This window comes from Microplitis demolitor, chromosome 10 (genome assembly GCF_026212275.2).
Source record: "Microplitis demolitor isolate Queensland-Clemson2020A chromosome 10, iyMicDemo2.1a, whole genome shotgun sequence".
Taxonomy (NCBI): Eukaryota; Metazoa; Arthropoda; class Insecta; order Hymenoptera; family Braconidae; genus Microplitis; species Microplitis demolitor.
Genome location: NC_068554.1, coordinates 4,367,118 through 4,390,813, shown reverse-complemented (window position 1 = coordinate 4,390,813; position 23,696 = coordinate 4,367,118). Strand labels below are relative to the sequence as shown.

At 30.7% G+C, this 23,696-nt stretch overlaps 1 protein-coding gene across 10 annotated transcripts in view; it reads left to right on the top strand.

Annotated features, from left to right (window-relative positions):
- The window catches only part of LOC103580284 (uncharacterized), a 64,484-nt gene that overhangs the window by 22,448 nt on the left and 18,340 nt on the right, over positions 1-23,696 (top strand). For 7 of the 10 annotated variants that reach the window (XM_053742302.1, XM_008561984.2, XM_053742303.1 and 4 more), the window contains 10 exons: positions 1,764-2,421; positions 5,612-5,867; positions 13,991-14,330; positions 16,583-16,996; positions 17,755-18,054; positions 18,124-18,543; positions 19,620-19,664; positions 19,939-20,295; positions 20,421-20,944; positions 22,420-22,631. In XM_053742302.1, the coding sequence (XP_053598277.1) occupies positions 5,632-5,867; positions 13,991-14,330; positions 16,583-16,996; positions 17,755-18,054; positions 18,124-18,543; positions 19,620-19,664; positions 19,939-20,295; positions 20,421-20,944; positions 22,420-22,631 (2,848 nt within the window). In that variant the 5' untranslated portion in view covers positions 1,764-2,421; positions 5,612-5,631. Of the gene's footprint in view, positions 1-495; positions 686-1,763; positions 2,422-5,611; positions 5,868-7,353; positions 7,594-13,990; positions 14,331-16,582; positions 16,997-17,754; positions 18,055-18,123; positions 18,544-19,619; positions 19,665-19,938; positions 20,296-20,420; positions 20,945-22,419; positions 22,632-23,696 lie in introns of those variants that run through there. The other 3 variants (XM_053742299.1, XM_053742304.1, XM_008561986.3) reach the window with 3 other exon arrangements.

Genomic DNA, 23,696 nt, shown 5'->3' with positions numbered 1-23,696 from the left:
AATTATAAAATACTAAACATATATTTTTTATTTGTTGCAGATAACGTCATAGCTGATGGATTTTTTACTCATACCAAGAGCTGGCTTTTAAAAACATATAAATATAGATATATTGTTGGATAGCGTAAATAATAATGAAGAATTAATAAATGGAGTTGAGAATAGAGTGACGTGAGGAAGAAAAGAGTAATAGAAGCGAATAAGTGATAGAAGAGAGACTAAAAAGAGAGTTAGACATCAATGTGCGCGCGCACTCAATATGCGTGTATTTACTTTTTGACATTCAACTGACTCAGACAACGTCGTTCACACAGCAACAAATATATACGATACCATTTTATTTTAAAAAAATTTCTTATTATTTATAAAAAATATAAATAATAAAAACAAGGGATATTACACATGAAATGAAGTTATCGAGCAGTCGGTGATAAAAAGAAAACAGCCCTGATGCAGCTACGACCTGTTCTGGAGCTAGTGTAGTGGTGGGTTGGTTTTTTATTGTGGCGATGACGGGAACGCGTCGTTTATCAACGAGGAAGAAGTGTAAGGTGGAGAAAGAAGAAACGGAACCTGGAACCGCGACCGCGACCGCGGATTATCAGGACAAGAGCTGTTGGAAGAATAGTGTCGAAGAGGTTGAGAGATGCAAGTCAAAGGCGAGCGACCTAACCCAAGTCACGAGGTGCGACGGTCACGAATAGACCACTGAGATAGATAAAAAACAAATATATATACACATATATAGATAGAGAGTGAATGAGTGATATATATTTATATATTTATTGTTGTATGGGGGCTTTCAAGAGACTAATATAATAGTATAAAAAGATACGTGAGAGTGTATCGCGTGTCAACTGATCAGTGATAAAGAGTTTCGTTGCTTTGTCTACCTCACTCGTATTATTATTATTATTATTATTATTATTATTATTATTCATCAATTTTGTTGGTTTACTATCCTTGCATGCATTTGCACTTCTATCTGCCTCATCCTTTTTTACAGCTTTTTCTTCTTCTTCTTGTTCTTCTACTTTTTGTTGTTCTCCGTTATATTCTTCCTGCCACCACCGCGGTATTTTCACTTACACCTGCGCGCGCACATGTGTATACTTTACAACCAGCAGACACTCACACGTACGCAAATAAACTAAATAAAATAAAAAAAAAATATATGTGTATATATATATATATATATATATATATATATATATATATATATATATATATATATATATATACAGAGAACAGAAGACTACTCACCATGAAACCACGCGCAATATGCCACCTGTGAAGACAATAAGAACCGAGAGAGACGAAACTGAAACAGAGAAAGATAAAGATAAAGAGAAATCCCAGACTTTTCAACCTTCAGTTTCCCCACCCTCTCTACCTTTGTCACGCTTCCTCGGTTCATCCGCGAGCGATCAAAAATCATATTCATCTACTCTGCTTTTTTTTTTTCTTCTTTTTTACTTCGGATATGTATTCAAATAATACAATAGACCGAACCAAGGTTACTAACATGTACGGCTAATTATCGTTTCACCTACCAAAGTTTACGTACACACATATATTATATGTATATATATAGTAGTGTAACAACTTTCCTATGTGTACTGTATTAGCCACATATATTTATTTGAATAAGTCACTGGCTTTCAGTACTACCCCAATTACATCCTCCGCGTCACGTCTTATTATTATTTTTTCTTTTAAATTTGAAACTGTTAAGTATAATTATAATATTTTGTACTTTACAGAGTAATACCTTTGGTGGACGAGGACAAGAACAAGTGCAACGACACATCCGATCAACAAATAATACACGAAAGAGAATTATATTTGTTGAATTTATCATCTGCGCTTGTGTATAAATCAACGTGAAAAATTTAAAAATAGTAAAGTGCAAAAGTTTAATATTCAGAAGCTAATTAGTAAGGATATAAATAAAATATATTATTATTATCATTATTACTATTAATACTAATATTAAAATTAATTTAAAAAATTAAAATTTGGTGACGTGATATTAACAAGTTAGAAGAAATTAGTGTACCGAATGGAGTAGAAAGGGATAATAGTGTGAATATTTGTGGTAGAAAGTGTTGAGAGTGAAAAAAGTGGGAGTTATTCTCTTACATTTAATTAATTAATTAATTAATTAATTGATCAAGTAAATAATAAATTTATTTATTGATTTAGTTTTGTTATTGTTATTGACACACGGGCTTACAAAGTTTGTAAATAATCGGCTGGATGCACGGGCGCGTGTATTCGAGCGTTACTTTTAAAAGTGCGTCCTTGTGCGCGTTCAGTGTCATCGCTGCAGCAGCGGCAGCACCAGCCGCGTCCTCGTGACTTGAGACCACTCGAACAAGGATATTATCATTTTTTCTGCTGTGGGTGATGTCATTACTGGTAAGTTTTACTAAGCCTCCCCATATACGTATATATATATATATATATTTGTATATTTATAACACTTTAATTTTATTTTAAATTTAAATTAATCCTACATTTTATTTGTTGTTTATTTAACATCTGAATTTACCGCAATTTTACTACTTGGCTCTAACTAACAGCTATCGTTGTTTGATTTAAATTAAGATTACGGATTAAATAATTTATCAATGCTTAGAAATTATCATATTTGTAGACTTACTTCCAGATCTCCCAAAATAAATATAAGTTATCTATGAAATAAATTAGAGTAGGTAGTTATATAGGTGAGGCCTATGTTTTTTGCGATAAAAAAAAGTATTTGAATTATGTACTTGGTTTTGGTACCATTTTTTTAGTTTTTTCGCGAATTTATGAGTGGGTGTAAAAATCTATCTGAAAAATTTAAATAACATATTTTTTTTTTTTAACTTTTTTATCGAAAGTTTCATATTGTTGCAGTTTTTCAAAGATTTTTCGATAGAAATTACTTTTCTATTTTCTGAAATCCGCCACAATTAAGATATTGAAATGGTCCTTGGGTCATTTTCTTTAGTTTTTAATCTACTTTATGAAAAAAATACAATAACAGGCTAGAAAAAAATTTTGAAAATTTATCTGAAGATCTTAACGTTTTTCGCGCAATGAAAATAACAAAATTCATGTAATTTTACTGTTCAGAGGTCACAAAATAATTAGGGATGGCTGCAACTTTCGGATTTTGGCTTTCGGAACTTTCCGGCCAGATCCAGTAGATTTTTTACTTTTCAATTTTATTTATTATTTCTGTTCTACGCAAAAAGTTCTGATCTTCAGATACATTTTTGATAGAAAAATCCTTGAAAAACAGAAACATAAAATTTTCGGTAAAAGAAACAAAAAAAAAACCAAACCAAACTTTTTGAATGAAAAAATGGCACCAAAATTAAGTATGTATCTAAAATACTTTTATCTTTATCTTTAAAAAACGTAAGCAGCCTCACTTCTATATAATTACAGTTGAGTCGCGTTATAAGTCCAGCTTGTTTTCTTTTTCTTTAACCAGACTCGCGTTAATATAAGAGACACTAAGAGGACTTATAACGCGACTCGACTGTACCTTATATTTTTATCTGAAAATTAATTACAATTTAATATCAAGTATAAAATAATTTTTTTTTAATTATTTTTAAATTCTCTTATCTCCAAATTCTTTTATTTTTTTTTTTTTATAAACTTTATTACTGCAATGACGTATGAGTTTACCAAAAAAAAACTTTCTTAAAAAATATCAATTACTATTTTATAAAAAAAATAAAAATATTTTTTTTATTATTGTAGATAAATTATAAAACTAAGTTATACATTGCATATAAATTAAATATAAAGTAAAAGTGAAAGTAAAGGGAAAGGGAATGAAAGTTAAAAGGGATTTAGTTAGTTCAGCTTTAAAGCCCTATCCGCTTAAGGGAAATTTATCTGCTCTATTTTTATTATTTTATTATTATTATTATTATTATTATTATTATCAATTACAATTATTAATAGAAGGTTTTATCAATGAATCCAAATCAAACATAACAATAAAAAATTTTGTTTTTATTTTTTCATAAATATTTCAATTAATATCAGACTATATTAATTGACATTTCCTGTCTCAGTAGTATTTGTGATATTATCTCTTGAAAAAAATATTTTACACATTATTTAATTTATTTTGATACCTGATTATTTTATTAATTACATACCCAATGACAACAACGCGATAGTAAACAAAATATTTTTATTTACAACTATAATGATTAAAATATATAATCTTTATGAGTATTTAAATAATTTTATATTTTTCCTGCCAGTCACCTGAAAATCTAGTTATAGTTATAGTTAAAGTCACTTACAGTTACAATACACTTTTTATATCTATAGGCTGTTAGCATTGGCGGAAGTGACATTAAATTATTCAATACATTGTACAGTCATATAAATTGATTCACTGATTTTTTTTTAGGTACGTTGTCAGTATATTTATTGTATATTTTTGTTATACATTTTCCCATGTGACAACGTACTATTACAATTAGTAAAAGTAATTATAATAAATTTAAATTAAGGGCATTCTCAGACAGTGCCCCCCCTCCCACATTGTAAAAATTTTCAATGACTTTCAATTTTCATAAGCGTATCAAAATTTTATTAATTAATTGAAAAAAGGACAATTTTGAAATATAGATTTTTAAAAAATTACTTAGTTGATGTCAATTCAGAGTTAAACGAAATTCGGAAAATAAATTTCAGTAAAATCTTCAATTTTATAATTCAAATTTTCAAAATTTGAAAGTTGAAATTTATTCAAAAAATTTTGTTTTGCTCCTAATTAATTCTTTTTTAAATTCTATATCTCAGTAAATTTATCCTTTCTTTAATTAATCATAATTTTTTTTAAACTAAGAGCATTCTCAGATAAATTCCTCCCCCCCCACACTTTTTAAAAATGTGCAATGATTTTCAAAGTGTCATAACTTTATTAAAATTTGAATGATTAATTAAAACCTTGATTGAAAATGTAGCAGGCATCCGATAAATTTAAAATTAACATAAAGATTTTACTAAAATTTATTATTAAAATTTCATTTAGCTCTCAATTGATATTAACTGCGTCATTTTTTTTTAACTACATCTCAGCGGAATAGTCCTTTTTTCAATTAATCCTTTAATTTTTTTTAAATTAATTGATAATATTTGTTGCACTTATGGTAGTAGAAAGTCATTAAAAATTTGAAAAAGGTGAGGGCACTACCTGAGAATGTCCTTAATATGTAGATATCGGGAACCAACGACCAGCATGACAAGGCGTCTTATTGAAATAAAAATTCAAATTACTTGTAAACAAATAAATAAATAAATAAATAAATAAATAATAATAATATTAAGTATCACGTCTAAAGCAAGATCCAGGTTGTCATTAACCTACATCGGGCAATCGTTTCATAGATCTGTTCGAGTAAAGAGTCTGCACGCCACATAAGAGGTTGACGTGATATGATGTCCAGCGACTTGGAACAAGCTAAATAAAATCTGGGTTAGATATATACCAGACGGTTTATTTTTAATAACTTTAATTAACGGAACATATTTAATTATTTAAATTATAATTTATAGTAAAGTATTTATATTTGTTTTTATATTGCAGCACATAATGCGCCAGGGGTGATGGAGACAGTGGGCAAGCAAGTCCAGGTAGTGAGTGGACTAGGGGTGGGAGGCCCAGTTGGCGGAGATTTGCATCATCATCATCACCCTCATCCTCACGGGGGTCATGGACACTCGCTAGTTGGCGGTGCGGCAACCCCGACTCGAATTCAGGCTCAGACTCATCAGGGCCAGCCGCCACCGCCTTCTCACAATCAACATCTACCTGCGAGATCAACTCCTGTACAACTGCACCGGTAAATTTATATATTTATAATTTATAATTTAAATTATACGCAAATAAAAATAAAACAATGTCTTCTGTTAGACTTCCGCAGCGCGATTGCTTCAGTTTTCCGTTTGCTCGTTAGGATTTCCTGCGACTGAATTGCGTCACTTTAAATTAATATCTCCGTCTCGCTTTTTTTACCTTAATGTTTATTATTATACTACAGTACGTTACGAAAGCCTTGAATTACAGTTTTGTTTGGTTCAACTACCGATATAACTTTATCGTCTTCACCTTCTATATACATATTATATATAAATATATACACATTTATATACATATATAAAAGAAAAGCACTTGTGAGAAATCAATCTTGTTAATTGAACTAGATTTTCGTTAGCTCGCTACTCGTTTTCCAACCTCGGTTAAATTTACCTTCCGTACTTTCCTGAGTACTTTCAAGTACTCTTACTCAATATCAGTAAAAAAAAAAAAATAATAATAGTAATTGTAATAAAAAAAAAACTTAAAATTACATAATTAAACTTTTAATTTAACAGAATACATATTTAAAATTAAATAGTCGATGACCGGGTTTGTGAAATATCGAGATTATGGTCATGGCCACGGACTTACCTCCGGTTTTTGGAAGCCTTCAAATGCTTCAGTAGATAAACTATTTCCCCCTACTATATTTATTTATATATCTATGAATTTACTTATATTTCAAAATAAAGATACTTCCCCAGGTACAAACAATTTTTATACCTGAACTATACTATTATTATTATTTTTTTTTATTGAATACCAGACGGTTCACACAAAATTCCAGTAAATTCTATACCATGTACCGTTAGTTCGAGAAAATAATAATAAAATTTTTAAACTTTTTTGCTCAGTAAAATTTATTTTGGCTTAGCAGTACAAGTAAAATGTGTAATATCCAGATCCAGACGACAACGTTGCCACATTTATACTTTCACAGCATGTAGTATCGTCATTAGAGAGGTTGCTTACATACATATGTGAAGTTACAACGTATATTCTGACCCTCAACTCAGTCTTTAATTTTCTTTCTCTCTTTTTATTCACACTCAGTACTTAAAGTTAGAGTGGACAAAAAGTCATTTATGGATGACCCTCTGGTTCATTCACTATCCGATTGCATTCTCAATAAACAATAATTCATAAATTAAAATCCCAAGCATAGATTAGTAAAATATTTCTTGGGATTTAAATTCATTGAATGTTTGTCAATGAATAAAATTTTATTTATAGCTCGTTTGAGTAAATAGCGAATTCTTTGAATATTTTTAAAAATTATGCATATGTAGGATGGAGTATTTAAAATAAATATACTAGTACTCGAGGTCGATGTTTCTCATATGTATGCTGAGTAGTTGTGTATTTCACAATACACTTTATACGAAGGGTGCGGGGGCGGAAAGATAGATGTAACCAAAGAGTCGCGCATGTGCCATGACTTTATTGCTAGCTGAAAGCTACCTGTCGATTCTAACCTTTAACGTCAATGTACACGTTCTTTAACCTCACGTGCGTTTTAATAGTGACCCCAAAATATTATCATAATTATTGTTGTTGTACCAAGTATTGGAATATTTACGTAGCTAAGTCTAGTGTTAAAATACCGCCCAGTATTTTATTTTATGAGCAAGTTTTACTAAATGTGTTTCACTTTTGGTATATTATTCAATCGTCTATCGGAGTATATGTATATAAATTTATCTAATGAAGTGAGTTTTATTTTACGCATACTACATCCCGATTTTTAAAAATATTATTTATTAATGACTGAAGTTAACGAACAGTGAATAATTTTTGGAGTTTTTTTTTTTAAATCTATGTCAAAAAAATGAAATTCAAAAATATGCGCATGTAGAAAATTTAAAAAACTATAGGTGTCATTTTTTCAAATATTAGATTTTTTATAATTTATTGTTTTAAAATAAAATCAAAAAATTATTAGACTGGAGATGAGTGTAAATGTAGCAGATATTAAACAAATTTAAATGTATAAATAATTTTAAAAAATAATATTTATAAAAAATGCACTTATTAATTTTTAAATTTTTCAAATACGCATTTTTTTTAATTTTATTTTATTAATAATTTACTCTATTGATTGATAATTTTAAAGTTGTCTGATGTCTGCTACATTCACACATGTTCATAAAGTTGACAGACAGTTAATATTTTTCAGAGTTTTTTTTCTCAAAAAATGGCAAAAAAATAAAATCTAAAAAAATGCACATGTAAAAAATTTTAAAAACTATAAGTGCAATTTTTTCAAATATTTTTTTTTTATAATTTATCATTTTAAAAAAATAATCCAAGAATTATGAGAGACTGGAGTTAGCTGTCTTACAATTTTTTTATTTTTAAAAATGATGAATTAAAAAAAAAAATATTTTAAAAAATTGTACCTATAGATTTTTAAATTTTCTACACTTGCATTTTTTTTTATTAATTTGTTGAAAAAAAATCCGAAAACTATTTATTAATTATTTAATTTATTATTTCCATAAATATTTATCATAATCAATAACAATTATCATTTTTCCGATGCTAATTTCTCATTGATTTGCGGTCCTAATTATTATTATCATTATTTTAATTAATTTTTTCATTAATTACCATACTACAGATATTACTTTCTAAACAATTTATTTCTAAACCCAGTGCCACACTTGAGACTTGAGACATCAACAAAATCCAACCAATACCAATACCAATAAAAATAATAATGTAACCAATGGCACAGTTTAACAAAAGGAGTATCGCTCCATACTAATGAAGCGTGACTAGACTTTTTTATAATATTATTTTATTTTATTAAACTTAATAATTTTTATTACCAAGGACAGTTTTTAAAATTCTAATACTCCAATATTTAAATTTTTTAAACCCATATAACTGTATCAGCTTTTCAGTATTTGGTAAAAAAATAAAAAAAGAATAATAGATACAAGTATCTCATCTAACGGTACCACTTGGAATAGATTTAAAAATATTATTCCGCGAGTTTTAGTAAGCCAACCTTTCAAAAAACGCGGGATAAAAACTGATGACTTGTGAACATGATTTAAGTTGTTCTTTTTCTGCACCTCATGCGTATGTATTTTTATATTTCACGGCCTTTGTGTCTCAACAGTAACCAAGTAGTAGTAGTAGTGCAAGTAATAATTGTCGTCGACGTCGTCATCATATGTATATATAATGCATATACATCAGAATAATGTCGTTGTTATTGATCCCTCTTCCTATTCATATCTCCATACCATTCTTTTATCTATTTATATTGTTTTTCCGTCAATCCTCAACTGACGAATCATCAATCACCATTATTATGTACGTGAAAACTCAAGCTATATATAAATTTGACGTTTTATTTTCGTTTCCTTTGTTTTAATACAAGAATTATTATTTTTTAATATGTATACTGTATTTTTATTTTGGAACTTCTACGGAAAAAAATTACCTTGAGTCAAAAAAATCGTTTACGGAAATCAAGTCAAGATTTTTTTGAGTCAAGAAAATTTTTCTTGGTCAGATTTATACTTTATTCGAAAAAATTGAGGTTTTTACAAAAATTTTCTTGAATCAAAAATAGGGAGCGAGGGGAAAATGGGACACCCCTAAAATTTTATAAAAAAAAACATTTTTGTTTTCAAAGTTTTTCAAACATTCCAAAATTATTTTTGTTAAACTTTTTCAAAAATCGAGTGTCAGTTGAAAACTATTTATGACTTTTATTTTATGATAAAAACTTAAAATTCCTGAATAATAATTAATCTCTTAGTAAATAAACGAATTACTGTAAATAAATTGAACGTTTCGTAATTTATTTGTGATTTTCTCAGCAACTAAAATCAAAACCGATAATAATTTATAAACAATCAAATAACAATTGTAATACTGACATAAATTAGGTTAGATTGTATACCTTCTTTAATAATTCAATTGTTTAACACATAGAAGCTATGAAGAAAGATTTTATATATTAAAGTTATTTCCATAATCCGACTCATTCTTGTTGCAAAAGTTTGACTTTAAATTAATTACTGTTAATTCTAGTCCTATTTCCTACAAACTAAATTATTATTATAAAGTATGGACACGAATATTGAAATATTCAAATTTTTTTTTTTTTTGGATCCAATTACTTACAAAAAAATTTAATTCAATCAAATCTATTTAATATCCACTTTTTTTTCACTTTTTTAAAGGATTCCCCATTCTGCCCACAGAAATCAAATAATTTTTTTTTGGCAACTGAAAATTTCTTCTTTTTCTTTTGAATATCATAAAAAAAAGAGATTTTACGTCTTTGAGTCCTCGAAAAAATATTTCCTTAAGTACCCCATTTTGCCCCTTGCCCTATTTCAGTAAAAATTTCTTTTTTCCGTTTATTAATGAATCCGCTTTGCGTCTTATTTTTTTCTCGATAGCTGAACTTTTTTTCGCGTTCTATCCGCTGTCTCTGGCTGTAATTCGCCGTGGATAAATAATTAAATATATATGTATATATGTGCGTATATGTAATGTATATAAGTCAAGGGTCGGTCTGGCATGACAGTGGATAGACATGCCGAGTAAGCGGGATAGGATATTTTTGCGAACCAGATAGAGGGGGTCACCGACCGTTACGTCATCGGAGACTACGACATAGACATAAAACTTACTCGTGAAAACCGAGCTGAATTATATTTTTTATAACTTAAATAATTTAACGATAGCGAATAAAGTTTGGTAATTGGTATTTAAAGTACGGATATACAGGGATAAGAAAAAGATAAGACTGAGAGGAATTATAACGAGTGAGCAATAAAGTAAAATTGTATGGCAACGTTGCGACTTATAATCCATCATTCGTGGATTTCGTGATCGGTACATCGACCTTTATTCGTGGAATTTCCCGGATACCCATCATGGGTTTTCAAGACGGGCTTCTGATTATCGATTGTCGTTCGTATCACAGGTGCGGGCTCTTCAATCACATTCTCTGTAAAAAAAAAAAAAAAAAAAAAAAAAAACAACCACCGTTAACCATAAGCGCGGAAAAAGCAGGTGCTATCAATGCTGTAGACTACAATATTACCTACATATATTTTTATATGCATACATATATTATAATACTAATGTATATATAAAGTGATACCAAAAAAAAAGAAATCCTTGACGAGATATAATCTACGCATTAAATGTTCCTTCATTATTCATATTTTTTAATTAAGCTCTGAATTTTTTATATCTAATTAAATTTAACGACAATATGCAAGGAATTTATACGTAAATAAATTAATGACAAAAAAGTCATTAAAAAGGAGTAGAAAAAAAAATGATACGCAAGATGTAGAGTTGAGCGGTTTAGAGAAATGCAATAAAGTAAGCTATCGGCAACTCCATATGTGACGTTGGTTGTAGGATTCATGAACAAGATCCACGTCTGATGCTCTGTTAGTATGCTCAGGGACAGGGCGAGGGCAACGCAGCACCAGGATGTGATCCGGCAACGTTGGATGCTCGTCTAACGGGGATGCTTTTAGATTTAGCGCTCGCGCAGTCATCTTGGCCACGTGCCTCAAAACTGGCGCTACTTTTTGACGCATATGCGCGCGCACCGGCTGCCATGTTGTGTTACTGTCGACCAATCGACGTTACTGAGTTATTAGATTCCTACGCGCATCCTCGTCCCCTCCAGAGTCCCTGATTGGCTGTTACCCAGCTGTATCCATCGACGACGAGCTCCATTCTACTGATGCTTTACTCGGTCTCGGTTCTCGGATATAATGCTGGGTCATTTCTGGTTTTTGCTTTTTCCCAACTTCCCACGCGGTGGCTTCGTCGATTCCCCGCATCCAACTAAACACTAAAGATCTAATTTCGAATGCCTCGAAACCCCGGTTTTATTTTGCTTTCTTCTGCTCTCCTTTCCCCACTCACTCCCTCACTCTGCCGCTTTTCTCCCATTCTCTTTCATTATTTCTTTCATTCGGTTACTACCGCAATATATATATATATATATATATATATATATACATTTTTTACTTTTTTTAATGTATCCAGAAAAAACAAAGCCCCAGAATATGCTTTTCAGCACAAGCTTCAATAATAATCCATCTCCATCCTATATATTCCTTTCTGACTCACTGCAATATCACAGAAAATTTTAAAAATCAAAATGGAGCAAATGGAAAAATAATACGTCAAGTATTTTTTTTTTTTTTTTTAGCTCAATATAAACATTCCATTTATATGAAAGAGCAGCAGCAATCCATAAATGTTTTCAGCTAGCGCACCTATCTAATCAATTTGCATTAAATTTTGAAATAATTTTATCGGCTTTCGTTGCCCGGGTCGACAGGTCATTTAAATATGGAATCAATGTACACATATATGTATTAATAATAAGCTACTCTGTCTATCATTAAACTCTCACATTATAATCAGAAAATTATTTTAGAGTGTTACTGTTGTATTGACTTGCGTTGGTATTGATGATGAAATATATGATGAGCCTCTATTCAATCGATACCTAATGTGCATACTTGTTAATACCAAACTTGGATACTGTATGACTTACACGTTAATGAAACTTTGGATCGCTAAATGTTAGCATTACGTGCGAGTTGGTAATAAGCTTGTTTCTTAACTCTTACAATTCATAATAATCAAATAAAACTTTTATATATTATTATTATTATTATTATTACGCTGTAAAAAAATTTTGGAGTAACGTGGATTACATTTGGACTAAATGTCGAGCGGGTGACTATTTATTTATTTAATCTTGAGGGGAAATTTACTTCGATTCGAAGTGAAATTCATCCCTAGAGGGAGTGAATTTTGAAATAAAAATTTAAATTAGGAGTGAATGTGGATTGAAATAAAACCCAGGTTGCTCCGAAATCACTTTGCTAAAAAAACAAACTCCTTATTTAGTACGTATTCGGAGTAATTTTTTTTTTTACTCTAGAATTCTGAGTGACGGAGCAAATTTGAATTTAAATAACATTCGTAGCTACTCCGAATTTACTCCCAATTTTTCTAGGGTATTATTATTACAATGTAAAAAAAATTTTGGAGTAACGTGGATTACATTTGGAGTTAATGTAGAGCGAGTGACTATTTATTTATTTAATCTTCTCGAAGTGAAATTTACTCTGAAGGGGAACTTATTGTAATATTTAAACTCCAGTTCGGAGTGAAATTCACTTCTAAAGGGAGTTTATTTTAAAAATAACTTTCTGATTCGGAGTAAATGCGGTTTGAACTCAAATCTACGTCACTTCGCTGAAAAAATTAACTCCTTATTTAGTTCAAGTACGGAGTGACTTTTCTTTACTCCGAATTTACTCCCAATTTTTTATAGTTTATTATTATTATTATTAATAATATCTATATGATCCACGATATTACATTGATTTAAAAATTTTACAAATTCAACGGGTTAATATTTAAAAAATAATCGATCTAAAATTTTTTTCCTCAACTCAATTACTGACAATTTAAATTAAATTAAATACTAATGAAGACTTGAATAATAAAATATACGTCCCGTCATTCTCAGCGGATAAATTTGTAGACAATAATGCAGACGACGTTTGTAGCCAAAGATAATTGACGGTTTATATAAATAAAAAATGAAATTTCCTGAAGCATATCAGCCTCCAAAATTAACGACTACATTGTTCTGCGGATCAATGACCTTTGCGCAAATATATATAATATATATTTAACTTTCTAATCACAGGTGCTTTGCATGTGTCTAATTAACATCATCCGTGCTGATGATAGTTAATTTTAATTTATTTTTCGACAAAACTAACAGTACTATTGTCGCTTTAACACGAAAAATATTCGGGGCGTGGTGTGACCTTTAGAGTATAAGAGTATAAAGCTCACGCACCTGACAACACGTAAAAAAACACTGCACTAGGACAAAATACATACATATATACATATATATATATCCAGTAAACGCTACCAGAATATCATTGACTGACAGAATGAATGAAAGTTGGTCACCTATTATATAAATTCCCCGTAAATAATTAATTATTTAAAATAGTTAAGGATGGGTCAGGTTGGTGATACAACATATGACTAATCATTAAATAATTGTTACAGGCCTACCCAAAATTACATAAACATCAAGAGCAGCAGTCCAGTGTCACCCCGAACAGTAGGCGTTGGTGGTTACGGAGGCCAGGGTACTACAAATACGCCGTCGTCTGGAGTGACTGTGGGTCCACCGGGTAGCGGAAGTGTTTCTGGTGTAACAGGAGTAGTCACCGGTTCTGCCGGCAGTAATTACGTCACCGTGCCAGTGCCCAATACACTTCGATATGTCCACCCTTATCCACCACCACCACCGCCACCGGCACCGTCGGCTCCCGTCAATCAAACGCCACCTCCACCGGGAGCTGCGGCCTACACCAGAGATCCCTACAGAAATACGACATCCAACGTATGTATGAATTTACTACCCGGCCCATTATCCACCACCGCTAATGATCTTATTAAATGATACTTTTAATTACCTTAATTTATTTTTTTTCTATAAATTATTTATAAACTTTAAATTTTATTTAATTGAAATTTATTTTAAAATACTGTCTGGGAGATAAATTAATCAATATCATTTATTCTTCATGTCATTATTAATCAAATTTAATGGTAACTCTATGTTAATTTTTTCGCCATTAAATTGTAATGTTCGTAATTATTGATCGAATATTTTATTTTGTCGTTTATGAAAAAAAGAAGGAAAATTTTATATACTGTATATTATAGATAGTAATTAAAATACTTGAGATATTTCTTGTTTTAAAATTAAGGGGAATGTACTTGAATGACCGCGAGACGTAGAAAAAAATTAAAATCGTTGCGACAATTGTGCGTAAGACCAAGTTAATGTTCATAGACACAGAAATAACTTTGGATAAAAAAAAACGGGTATAACATTTGCGTGGGTGGTTGACTACAAGTGAAAGTTGTATTTTCTTGTGCGGCTATCCATCCTATCCCTCATATAATGTACACTCAACTCGCTCCACTTGGTCACATTGTTGTTGTGGCTTCCTCTCCCCTCCATTGATCGTGCTAGCGGTTTTAGAATCGCGCAAACTCTTACCCTTCAGGAATCCACATCGATGCATCCAACTTTATTTTATATCCGAAAATAAAATTTAAAAAAATATAAATCCGGTCAAACATGTTTTTTTATCGAGACTATTTACATGTTATCCCGTTATGTCTTGAGTTACTAAATATATAGATCGTAGATTTTGCTAGAGAAAAAAAGTTTTAAATTAAAGGGCGAAGGGACATCTAATTGATGGTATTTTGTCTCGAGTTTTTAAAATCATTTTTGCCATTCCTCTGGTCCCAGTCTCCTGGGTCTTATTACAGTCCATGAGTAGTTAAAAAAAAAAAAAAAAAAAATGTAATATGAAGACCAGGGTGATCCAAAAAACCGACTTTTTTTTGTTTTCGAGTCTTATATGAAAATTTTGAGATTTAACATATTTTGAGGATTCTACGAAAATCAGCCCGATAAACAATTTTTAAGAGGTCGCTCACAAATTTTGAAAATTCAAAAAATGATTGAAATTCGGATTTTTTTTTCTAATTTTTTTCTTGTGGCAGCAATAGTTTAAACCTGTAAAATAATAAATATGATGAAAATTTTAGTACAAAATTTAAATAATTAAACGTCGCTCAAGAATTTTGAATGTTTCCGAGTGCTGGCTTTTGGACGTTTTCGAGCGATCCTCTAATATTAATATTAAAGCATCTCAATTTTTCCACCATCAATTTATATCATAACGAATAAAAATACAACCCGAGACATAGAAACAATGAGTTATTTACATACTTTTTATTTTTTAATTCAATTTTTAGGTTTTTTTTTGTTATTCAAATCTTATTCAATTTTATTGTTTAAGACTCCAGTATATTTTTGGTTATGCAAAAGTTGTATTTTAGCGAAATTATAATATTTGAGTTACAAAAAAATATAAAAATTAATTCAAAGTATTGCTACCTATTATGGGTTAATATTCAAAATTCTTGAGCGATGTTTAAAAATCTATATTTTTAGCTAAAATTTTCAGCATGCCATTGATTTTACACAGAAAATATTTCTGCCGAGAAAGAAAAATTTAAAAAAGAAACTTCGAATTTAATAATTTTTGGGATTCCCGAATTTCTCCAGCGACCCCTAAAAATTGTTCATCGAACTGGTTTTGGCGAGGGTTTTTAAAACATTTTGGGTCCCCCTAATGAAGACCTATCGCGTGATTAACGAAATTCCAGTTCACAATTCACACGAAAGTAACGTTCAATTATATGGGTTTATCATTATAGTACTTGTCTTTCAAAGCGAATTCTGTTATTGAAAAAATAAACTAAAAAAAAAAAAAAAAAAAAAAAAAAAAAAAAAAAAAAAATCGGACGAAATAATTTGACGGTCGCGTGATAAGGACAAGTTGAGAATATAGTCTGGTATGTCTTGTTTTGCCGATTATTACTACCGTTTGATCGTTATTCGCGACTCCTCCTGCTCGTTGTTCCCTGGATGTCTGATTAAAATAATGGAGCGACGAAAAAAATAAAAAAAATTTAAGCAGTAAAGAAAAAAATATATTTCCAGTTAGTAATAAAATAACAGACAGCAGAAGTAATTCGAGTATAATGTATTTTTTTATTCATCTGTAGGTATCTGAGAGGGTGGCAATAAGCGTGAGCAGCAGTCCAGTGTCCCAGGTTGGGGTTGGGGGTGTCGGTGTCGGAGGGAATGAGTACGCCCTCAACAGTCGGGGTGATCGCCCACGAATATCTCTGCTTCCACCTGCCTCGGGGAATCCAACAACTCAGCTGACTCCTGGTCCCGAGTATATGATCAGTACGAGGAATAATAATCCACGGAATTTGATGCCCATGCAGCAATCAGCTGACCAGTACACCAACAAAGCTGTTGAAATGGCGTCACTCCAAGAGGCTCCACCTTTTAAAAAAATACGTCTAGGACAGCCGCAGTCTCAGCTTTTGTGTCAGACTATTCCATCAGCTGAAACTTGCATTAAACAAGATCATATTCAGCTTCCTCAGCCACTTAGGATAGATACTCGGGTGGGTTTACGTCTATTCCAATTATAATCAATATAATTTTTCATTATTTATTCATGTACCTAAGTTCGAAATGTTTTTCACGCAATGATAAAAAAAAATTGAAAGTAAGATTCTACTGGAATATTTCACATATAGATCCTGGTATGTCAGTCAAAAGTCTTAGATCAACTTCTGGAACTATTCCTTAGCAGTTGAATTACATAAATTTTTATGGTCATGAAGCTAGCAGACAATTAACAATTTTTGAATTTTTTTTCAACAAATGAATTAAAAAAAAAAAAAAAAAAAAAATGCACATGTAATAAATTAAAAAAACTCTAGGTGCAATTTTTGAATTTTTCTATTTTTCAAATTTATCGTTTTTTAAAATCCAAAATTTATTAGACGTTAGCTGATTTCAGTATCAAATTTTTTTAATTTTCGTTGCGCGAAAAACGTTTCGATCTTCACGTTCATATTTATTCAAATGAAAATTTTTTTTTTAATTTTATGAGTTTTTTTTTAATTGAGATTTTTTGCACTATAAAACTTTTTGAATTTTATACTCCGAGTGCTGAGTAAATGGCAGTCGGTATTTCAGTTTAACTTCAACCCTGGTTTATCGGTTCTCGTATAAACCAACCCTTCATTGAGTTCTGTTTTATCAACGCGATGATACTGGTGATAACATTCTGTTCATCATTAGCCGATACATTAATTTACTTGTTATATATATTTTTTTTACAATTGATATATGATAATATTATTGTCCAATGCAGCCTTCAGCAGGTGCGTATACTCCACAAACGGAAGCAATATCACCAACGTTACCAGAGCCAAGTAATCAAGAGGATGTTCAGTTTCGAAGTACCAAGGACGATTTGCTCCAGCAGATAGCTAAAGTTGATCGTGAAATAGCTAAAAGAGAAACTCAAATTTCGATGCTGAGAAAAAAATTGAAAGAACTCGAAGAAGCTGCAAACAAACCCTTGGATACCAGTGGCCTCAAACGACCAGTTGAAGAACAGTTGCAACCAAAGCATCAGTCATTGGCCCAAAAAATTTATGCTGAAAATAGGGTAAGTTTACTTTGGAAAAAAAATTTTAAATTATTAAATTACCATTAAATATTTTTATAATTATTTTAGAAAAAGGCGGAAGAGGCGCATCGACTGTTAGATAAATTAGGATCTGAAGTAACGCTGCCACTTTACAATCAGCCATCGGATACTAAAATTTATCAGGATAATAAAACAAAGCATCAATCGTGCATGAAAGCACGATTGGTCGCGAGGTTACGAAAAGAACACACCGAGCGTGCAGCCCTTCAACGTCAGCAGTCACAGACTTATGCCGTTCTCGTTCAAGAGTGGCATCGCAAGATCGACAGAATAGAGGGCACACAGAAAAAAAAATCAAGGGATACTAAAAATCGTGAGTTTTTCGAAAAGGTATTTCCTGAACTGCGTAAACAGAGAGAAGACAAAGAAAGGTTCAACAGGGTTGGCGCGCGCATTAAAAGCGAAGCCGATCTTGAAGAAATAATGGACGGTCTTCAGGAGCAAGAGGTATGTCATCATGATTATTACATATTTTTTTAAATTGTCAACTCTAACAGTCGAAATTAAATTATTTTTTAAAAAAATTTAACGAGGGAAGAAATACTCGCCGTTCGATACGAGTTGGAGTTTAATGAGCGAGGCAAAAAAAAAAATAAATAAATTTGTAAAGATATTTCTATCTCAAGGTGATTAATTGGGAGAAGTGAAGAGAAAGAGGCACGTTACTGAACTTCTACGCGATAATGTCGTCAATGTGTATCTTCTATCCTATTTATCCTGATCCCTGGTACTATTTTATTCCTTTATATCTTTTATCCTACTAACAATTTGCTTTAATACTATCAACTATTTTTACTACTTACATCTAACACTATAATTACTGGCTTAATAATTCGTTTAAATAATTCCTGCTTTTTATTATTACTATTATTATTATTATTGCTTGCAAAAATATTTTCGTGTAAGCAATAGCTTGTTAACAAAATTATAATGGCTTTTAATTAACTCAGCTTAATACTTTATATACATTTAAATATATATATATTAAATAATTAATCCACCGTGTGAAGTTTTTGCTTACTAAACACAAAATTATTGTAAACTTTTAATTGCAAAAGCTTTTATTGATTAAATACTTGTTGCTAGTTAACTGCAATTAGTTTAAAATTAATAAAATAAAAGTTATTAAATGAAAAAAAAGTAAAAATAATTATTTGACTCCGGACAAAATGATTTTTTTTGTCCACTGGTCTTCTACTAGTCGATGGATCAGACACAAGATAGCCCTGCACAGCTGGATTATCTCATGGAGTTGGATATTATTCATGAATGGATTCATAAATGGATTTCAATTTTATAAATAATATTGCATTTTATTAATTAATAATTAATAATAATAATAATAGTAATATTAAAAGTCAGTGCAACTTTCAGTAGTTTCTCTAGTTATTTAAAACCAAGTATCGCGATTTTATTTATTTTTCTCTTAGTTGACTATATAGATTATTATTTAGTTCTGTTGACAATTATTCTAACTTACGGATGTTTCATGGAAGATTCTTTACCTATTACTGATTTCCCAGGAAGAAGTATCAGCCGAGTTTAAAAATGCCATTATTGCCCGTCAGGTTAGTAACGTGCTATTCTTCTTTTCACTAAAATATCATCTCTATATCTGTTATGGACAAAATATAACAGTCGTTATTATAAAAATATTTTATAAATAAATAATTAAATTTATTGTATTGTAATTTTAATTTATGGGAACCTCGAAATTGTATAAATCTTTAGATAACTCGATTATATATTTATATTTATACTTATAAGGGGCATCATTTAACACCATTATTAACAACGGTAAGCAATTATTACTAATGTTTGCTCGAAAATGGATACTTGCAGATGGAGGATAAGAAGATGCGTTCGTATGCAGTGATACCGCCGTTGTTGCTGGACAAGAAGCAGCGGAGAATAGCATTTCAAAATCGTAATGGGCTGCTTCAACCGGAAGAACTTGAAGCACTTCATAGTGAACGGAAGCTCATAAATGTATGGAGTCCTGAGGAACATGAACTTTTCAAAGAAAAATATCTTCAACATCCCAAGAATTTTGGAATGATAGCTCAATCTCTTGAGCATAAATCTGTTGCTGACTGTGTGCATCATTACTACCTCACTAAAAAAGCGGAAAATTATAAACAATTGTTGCGTAAATCACGACAACGTACTCGTAGTTCGCGAAATAATCCTAACAATAAGGTACGATATTAATAATTATAAATTTATTTATTAAAAATTTTTCTTTCGCCAAGAAATCTTTTTTTTTCTGTATGTAATTATGAAAATTATTTAATTATATTAAATTTTATTCTATTTAATTGCAGGTTAACAATAGTAATTCTAGCATTGGAACAATAGATATATTAACGACAGGTGTAACGACAAGACTGCAGCGTGAGCAGCAACAGAAGACCCAAGAAAACCCACAAAATGCAGCGGCAACGTCGACAACAACCTCGACGACATCAACAACGACAACGACTACCTCTTCGAGTTCTTTGTCAACAAATACCACGACAAGTACATCATCTTCCACTACAACCGTCAGTTCGTCACTTCCAACAACAACGAGCTCTACTACCAGCACCACCAGCAGCAGCAATACTGGCACCACCTCCTCGACGAGTGAGTCTCCCTCAATCGTCACAACTACCGTCACGTCCGTCCAGAGTTCTACGACCTCGACAACCAGTGTACTGACGACTTCGTCGACGTCAAGCGCTAAAGATGCGAGAGAAGCTAACAAGGAAAATAACAAAAATGATACCAAGGATCCGATTGCTAAGAAAATGAAAAAAGAAACTAAAGAAGAATCCGCTGATATTACAACCAAGGATTTGAAACTAACGTAAGTAATTTATTTTCCACTCAATATTTTTAATAACAGTAATTTTTGTTTGTACAACCTATCAAAATTATCATAATAAATTTAATTTTATTAATAAAAATACTCATCCAGACGTAACTAAGTCGGTGTCCAAACAATTTCAGTTCCCTTTTATTCGTATGCTCGTCACAGCTACTCCCCGATATTCACTCACCGATAGCTTTACAAACCTCGATATTGAATTAAAAAATTGTTTGTTTAAAAAAAAAAAAAAAAAAGGGTTAATTTAATATTTCAGGGACTTTATTTTTCTGCGAATGTTATTATAAGTTAATAGACAAATGGTTTGAATGGTGATTTGAATGAAGAAGAGAGCCAATCAAGAAGTCGGTTATTATAAAATAGTAATAATGCTAATCAATAGAGTTAACTGTTAGCGATGGGGATTGTTTGCACAGCAATCCATTCGTTGTTCATCATCTTAATTGATCCGAGCTTCGCAGATTTCATTGTCGTACGAGTCACTATGTGAATTTAATTAATATCATATCATATTCTAAATGCAAACTACTCGATCTATGTATTTATCTTTAGTTTTTTATTACTTTCTTAAAAAAATATTATTTGCATTAAATTGGAGAAAAAGGGGAGAGACGGCTCTTTTTCAAAAAAATCTTTAAATTGGAAAAAAAAAAAATTCAAATTTTTATTTTGCAAAAATAAGAGCAAGTCAATCTTAGTCTCGCAGATTATTTTGTTTTATGCGCGTTCTCAGATAGTGAGAACCCCCCCCCCCCCCCCCTCCCACTTCAAAAATATTCAATAACTAATTTATCAACAGAATTAAAATTTTATTAATTAACTTCGAAAAAATTATAGCATTAATTGAAAGAACATCACAGGTACAATTTCGCCGAGATAGATTTTAAAAAAAATTACTTACAATTGACATCAATTGGGAGCTAAACAAAATTTGGTTCAACTCCTAATTGATGTCAACTGTAAATAATTTTTTTAAAAATCTTTGTTGCGGCGAAATTGTAACTGCGTTGTCTTTCTTTCAATTTATGCTTTAACTTTTTTTAAATTAATTTTCAAAATTTTAATACGGCTACAATTGAAAGTCATTGAATATTTTTAAAAAGTGTGGGAGGAGGCGGGTACCGTCTGAGAATGAACTTAATAAACAATTTTGTTACAACGAAATAAAAAAATCTCGAAAAATTAATTTTATTTTCAATTTTAAAGATGCCCATCATACCCCCTTTTTAAACTTTTCCAAACCTATAAAAAATGTATTTTTTACTCGATCTTGATAAAGTTGATTAGTTTGATAACAAAATTCCAAGGGCTCATCTTAACCCTTCTCCTTTAAGTTGTCAATTAAATTAAAAATCACAACAAAAACCCTCAGCTTCTTTTAAATGAAATTTTTACCGCCACCTATAAATATAATTGACAAGATATTTAATTGATAATAAATATTGGTTTTACAGATCGGAAAACGCAAGTGGGTTTTCGTCAGCTGGGCCCAATGAAGTATCAATGCAAACACCCGATGCGAAAGAAAAGAAGAAAACTGGAAGCACGACGACGAGTAACGTCAGTGGATCTGCTGGTAACCGATCTAAGGATAAAAAGAAAGAAAATAATCACGCGACGCCGATGGAAACCAGCGACGAGGAAGCGCAAAACATCGAGTCCATCGGTAAGTACATTTTATTTATTTATTTAATTGAATAATAATAATAAATAATTGATAGTATATTTAATTATTTTCGCATGAGGTATAAATTTAGTAAACTACCTTTGTCTCGATAATTATTCGATGTTATTACATTAATTACATCAACTACAAAATGGATATTGAATGATGATACATTAGATATAATTAATATCGGTTATCTCACGAATGAATCATCATATGATATATAGATATATTGTAGTAAAACCATTGCCTAAAGCGTACCTACAATTTTATTATGCATTTCAAATGTTTAACTGTTTGCTTAACATCAATCAATAATAATAATTACTGACACAAATTTGTTTTATTGTTGTATTGATTTAAAGTAGCCGGTGATTAAAATTCATAATCTCTCTTTTATTTTATCTCTACTCTCATTATTATTATTTATATTTTTTTTTTATTTTATTGATACACATACATTTACACTTATGATAATTACGGAAATTTAAATGACCTTAATTTTAAAAAACAATTTATTTTTTAACAATATTTTTAAGCTCATGAATAAAAATTTTATTTATTTAATTAGTTAGCTTACAATTTATATTTAAGTTTGTGTTGAACAACCGGCAGCTTCATTAGCCGCATTATCTTCATTTTCGGAATTTAAAATTTCAGTTGTCGAGTGACAGAGTTTTTTGTGTTTATGAACAAAATAGTAACTCGGAAATTTACTTCCGCATATTTTACAAGGGTAATATTGAACATTTAAATCAAGAAGTCTCACTTCCCGCCTTCTTTTATTTTCCGGTCGTTGATTCGCAGCCTCCTCAGTACCCGTAGGCAAAAGATGTCTTCTTGCGTGTTTTTTGTAACAGTAATGGGATTTAAAAGTATGACGACAGTATTCACAAGTATAATTTCCGCCAGCAGTTTCACTAGATCCTACACTAGACTCATCAAATTCCGATCTCCTGTTGGGTCTTCCGTTTTCGTCATTCTCACAAATTATTTCAGATTCCGTCGAGGAACTGGCACTATTTGTTTGAGACACTCGTCGTTGATTACTACCACTGTTATTAT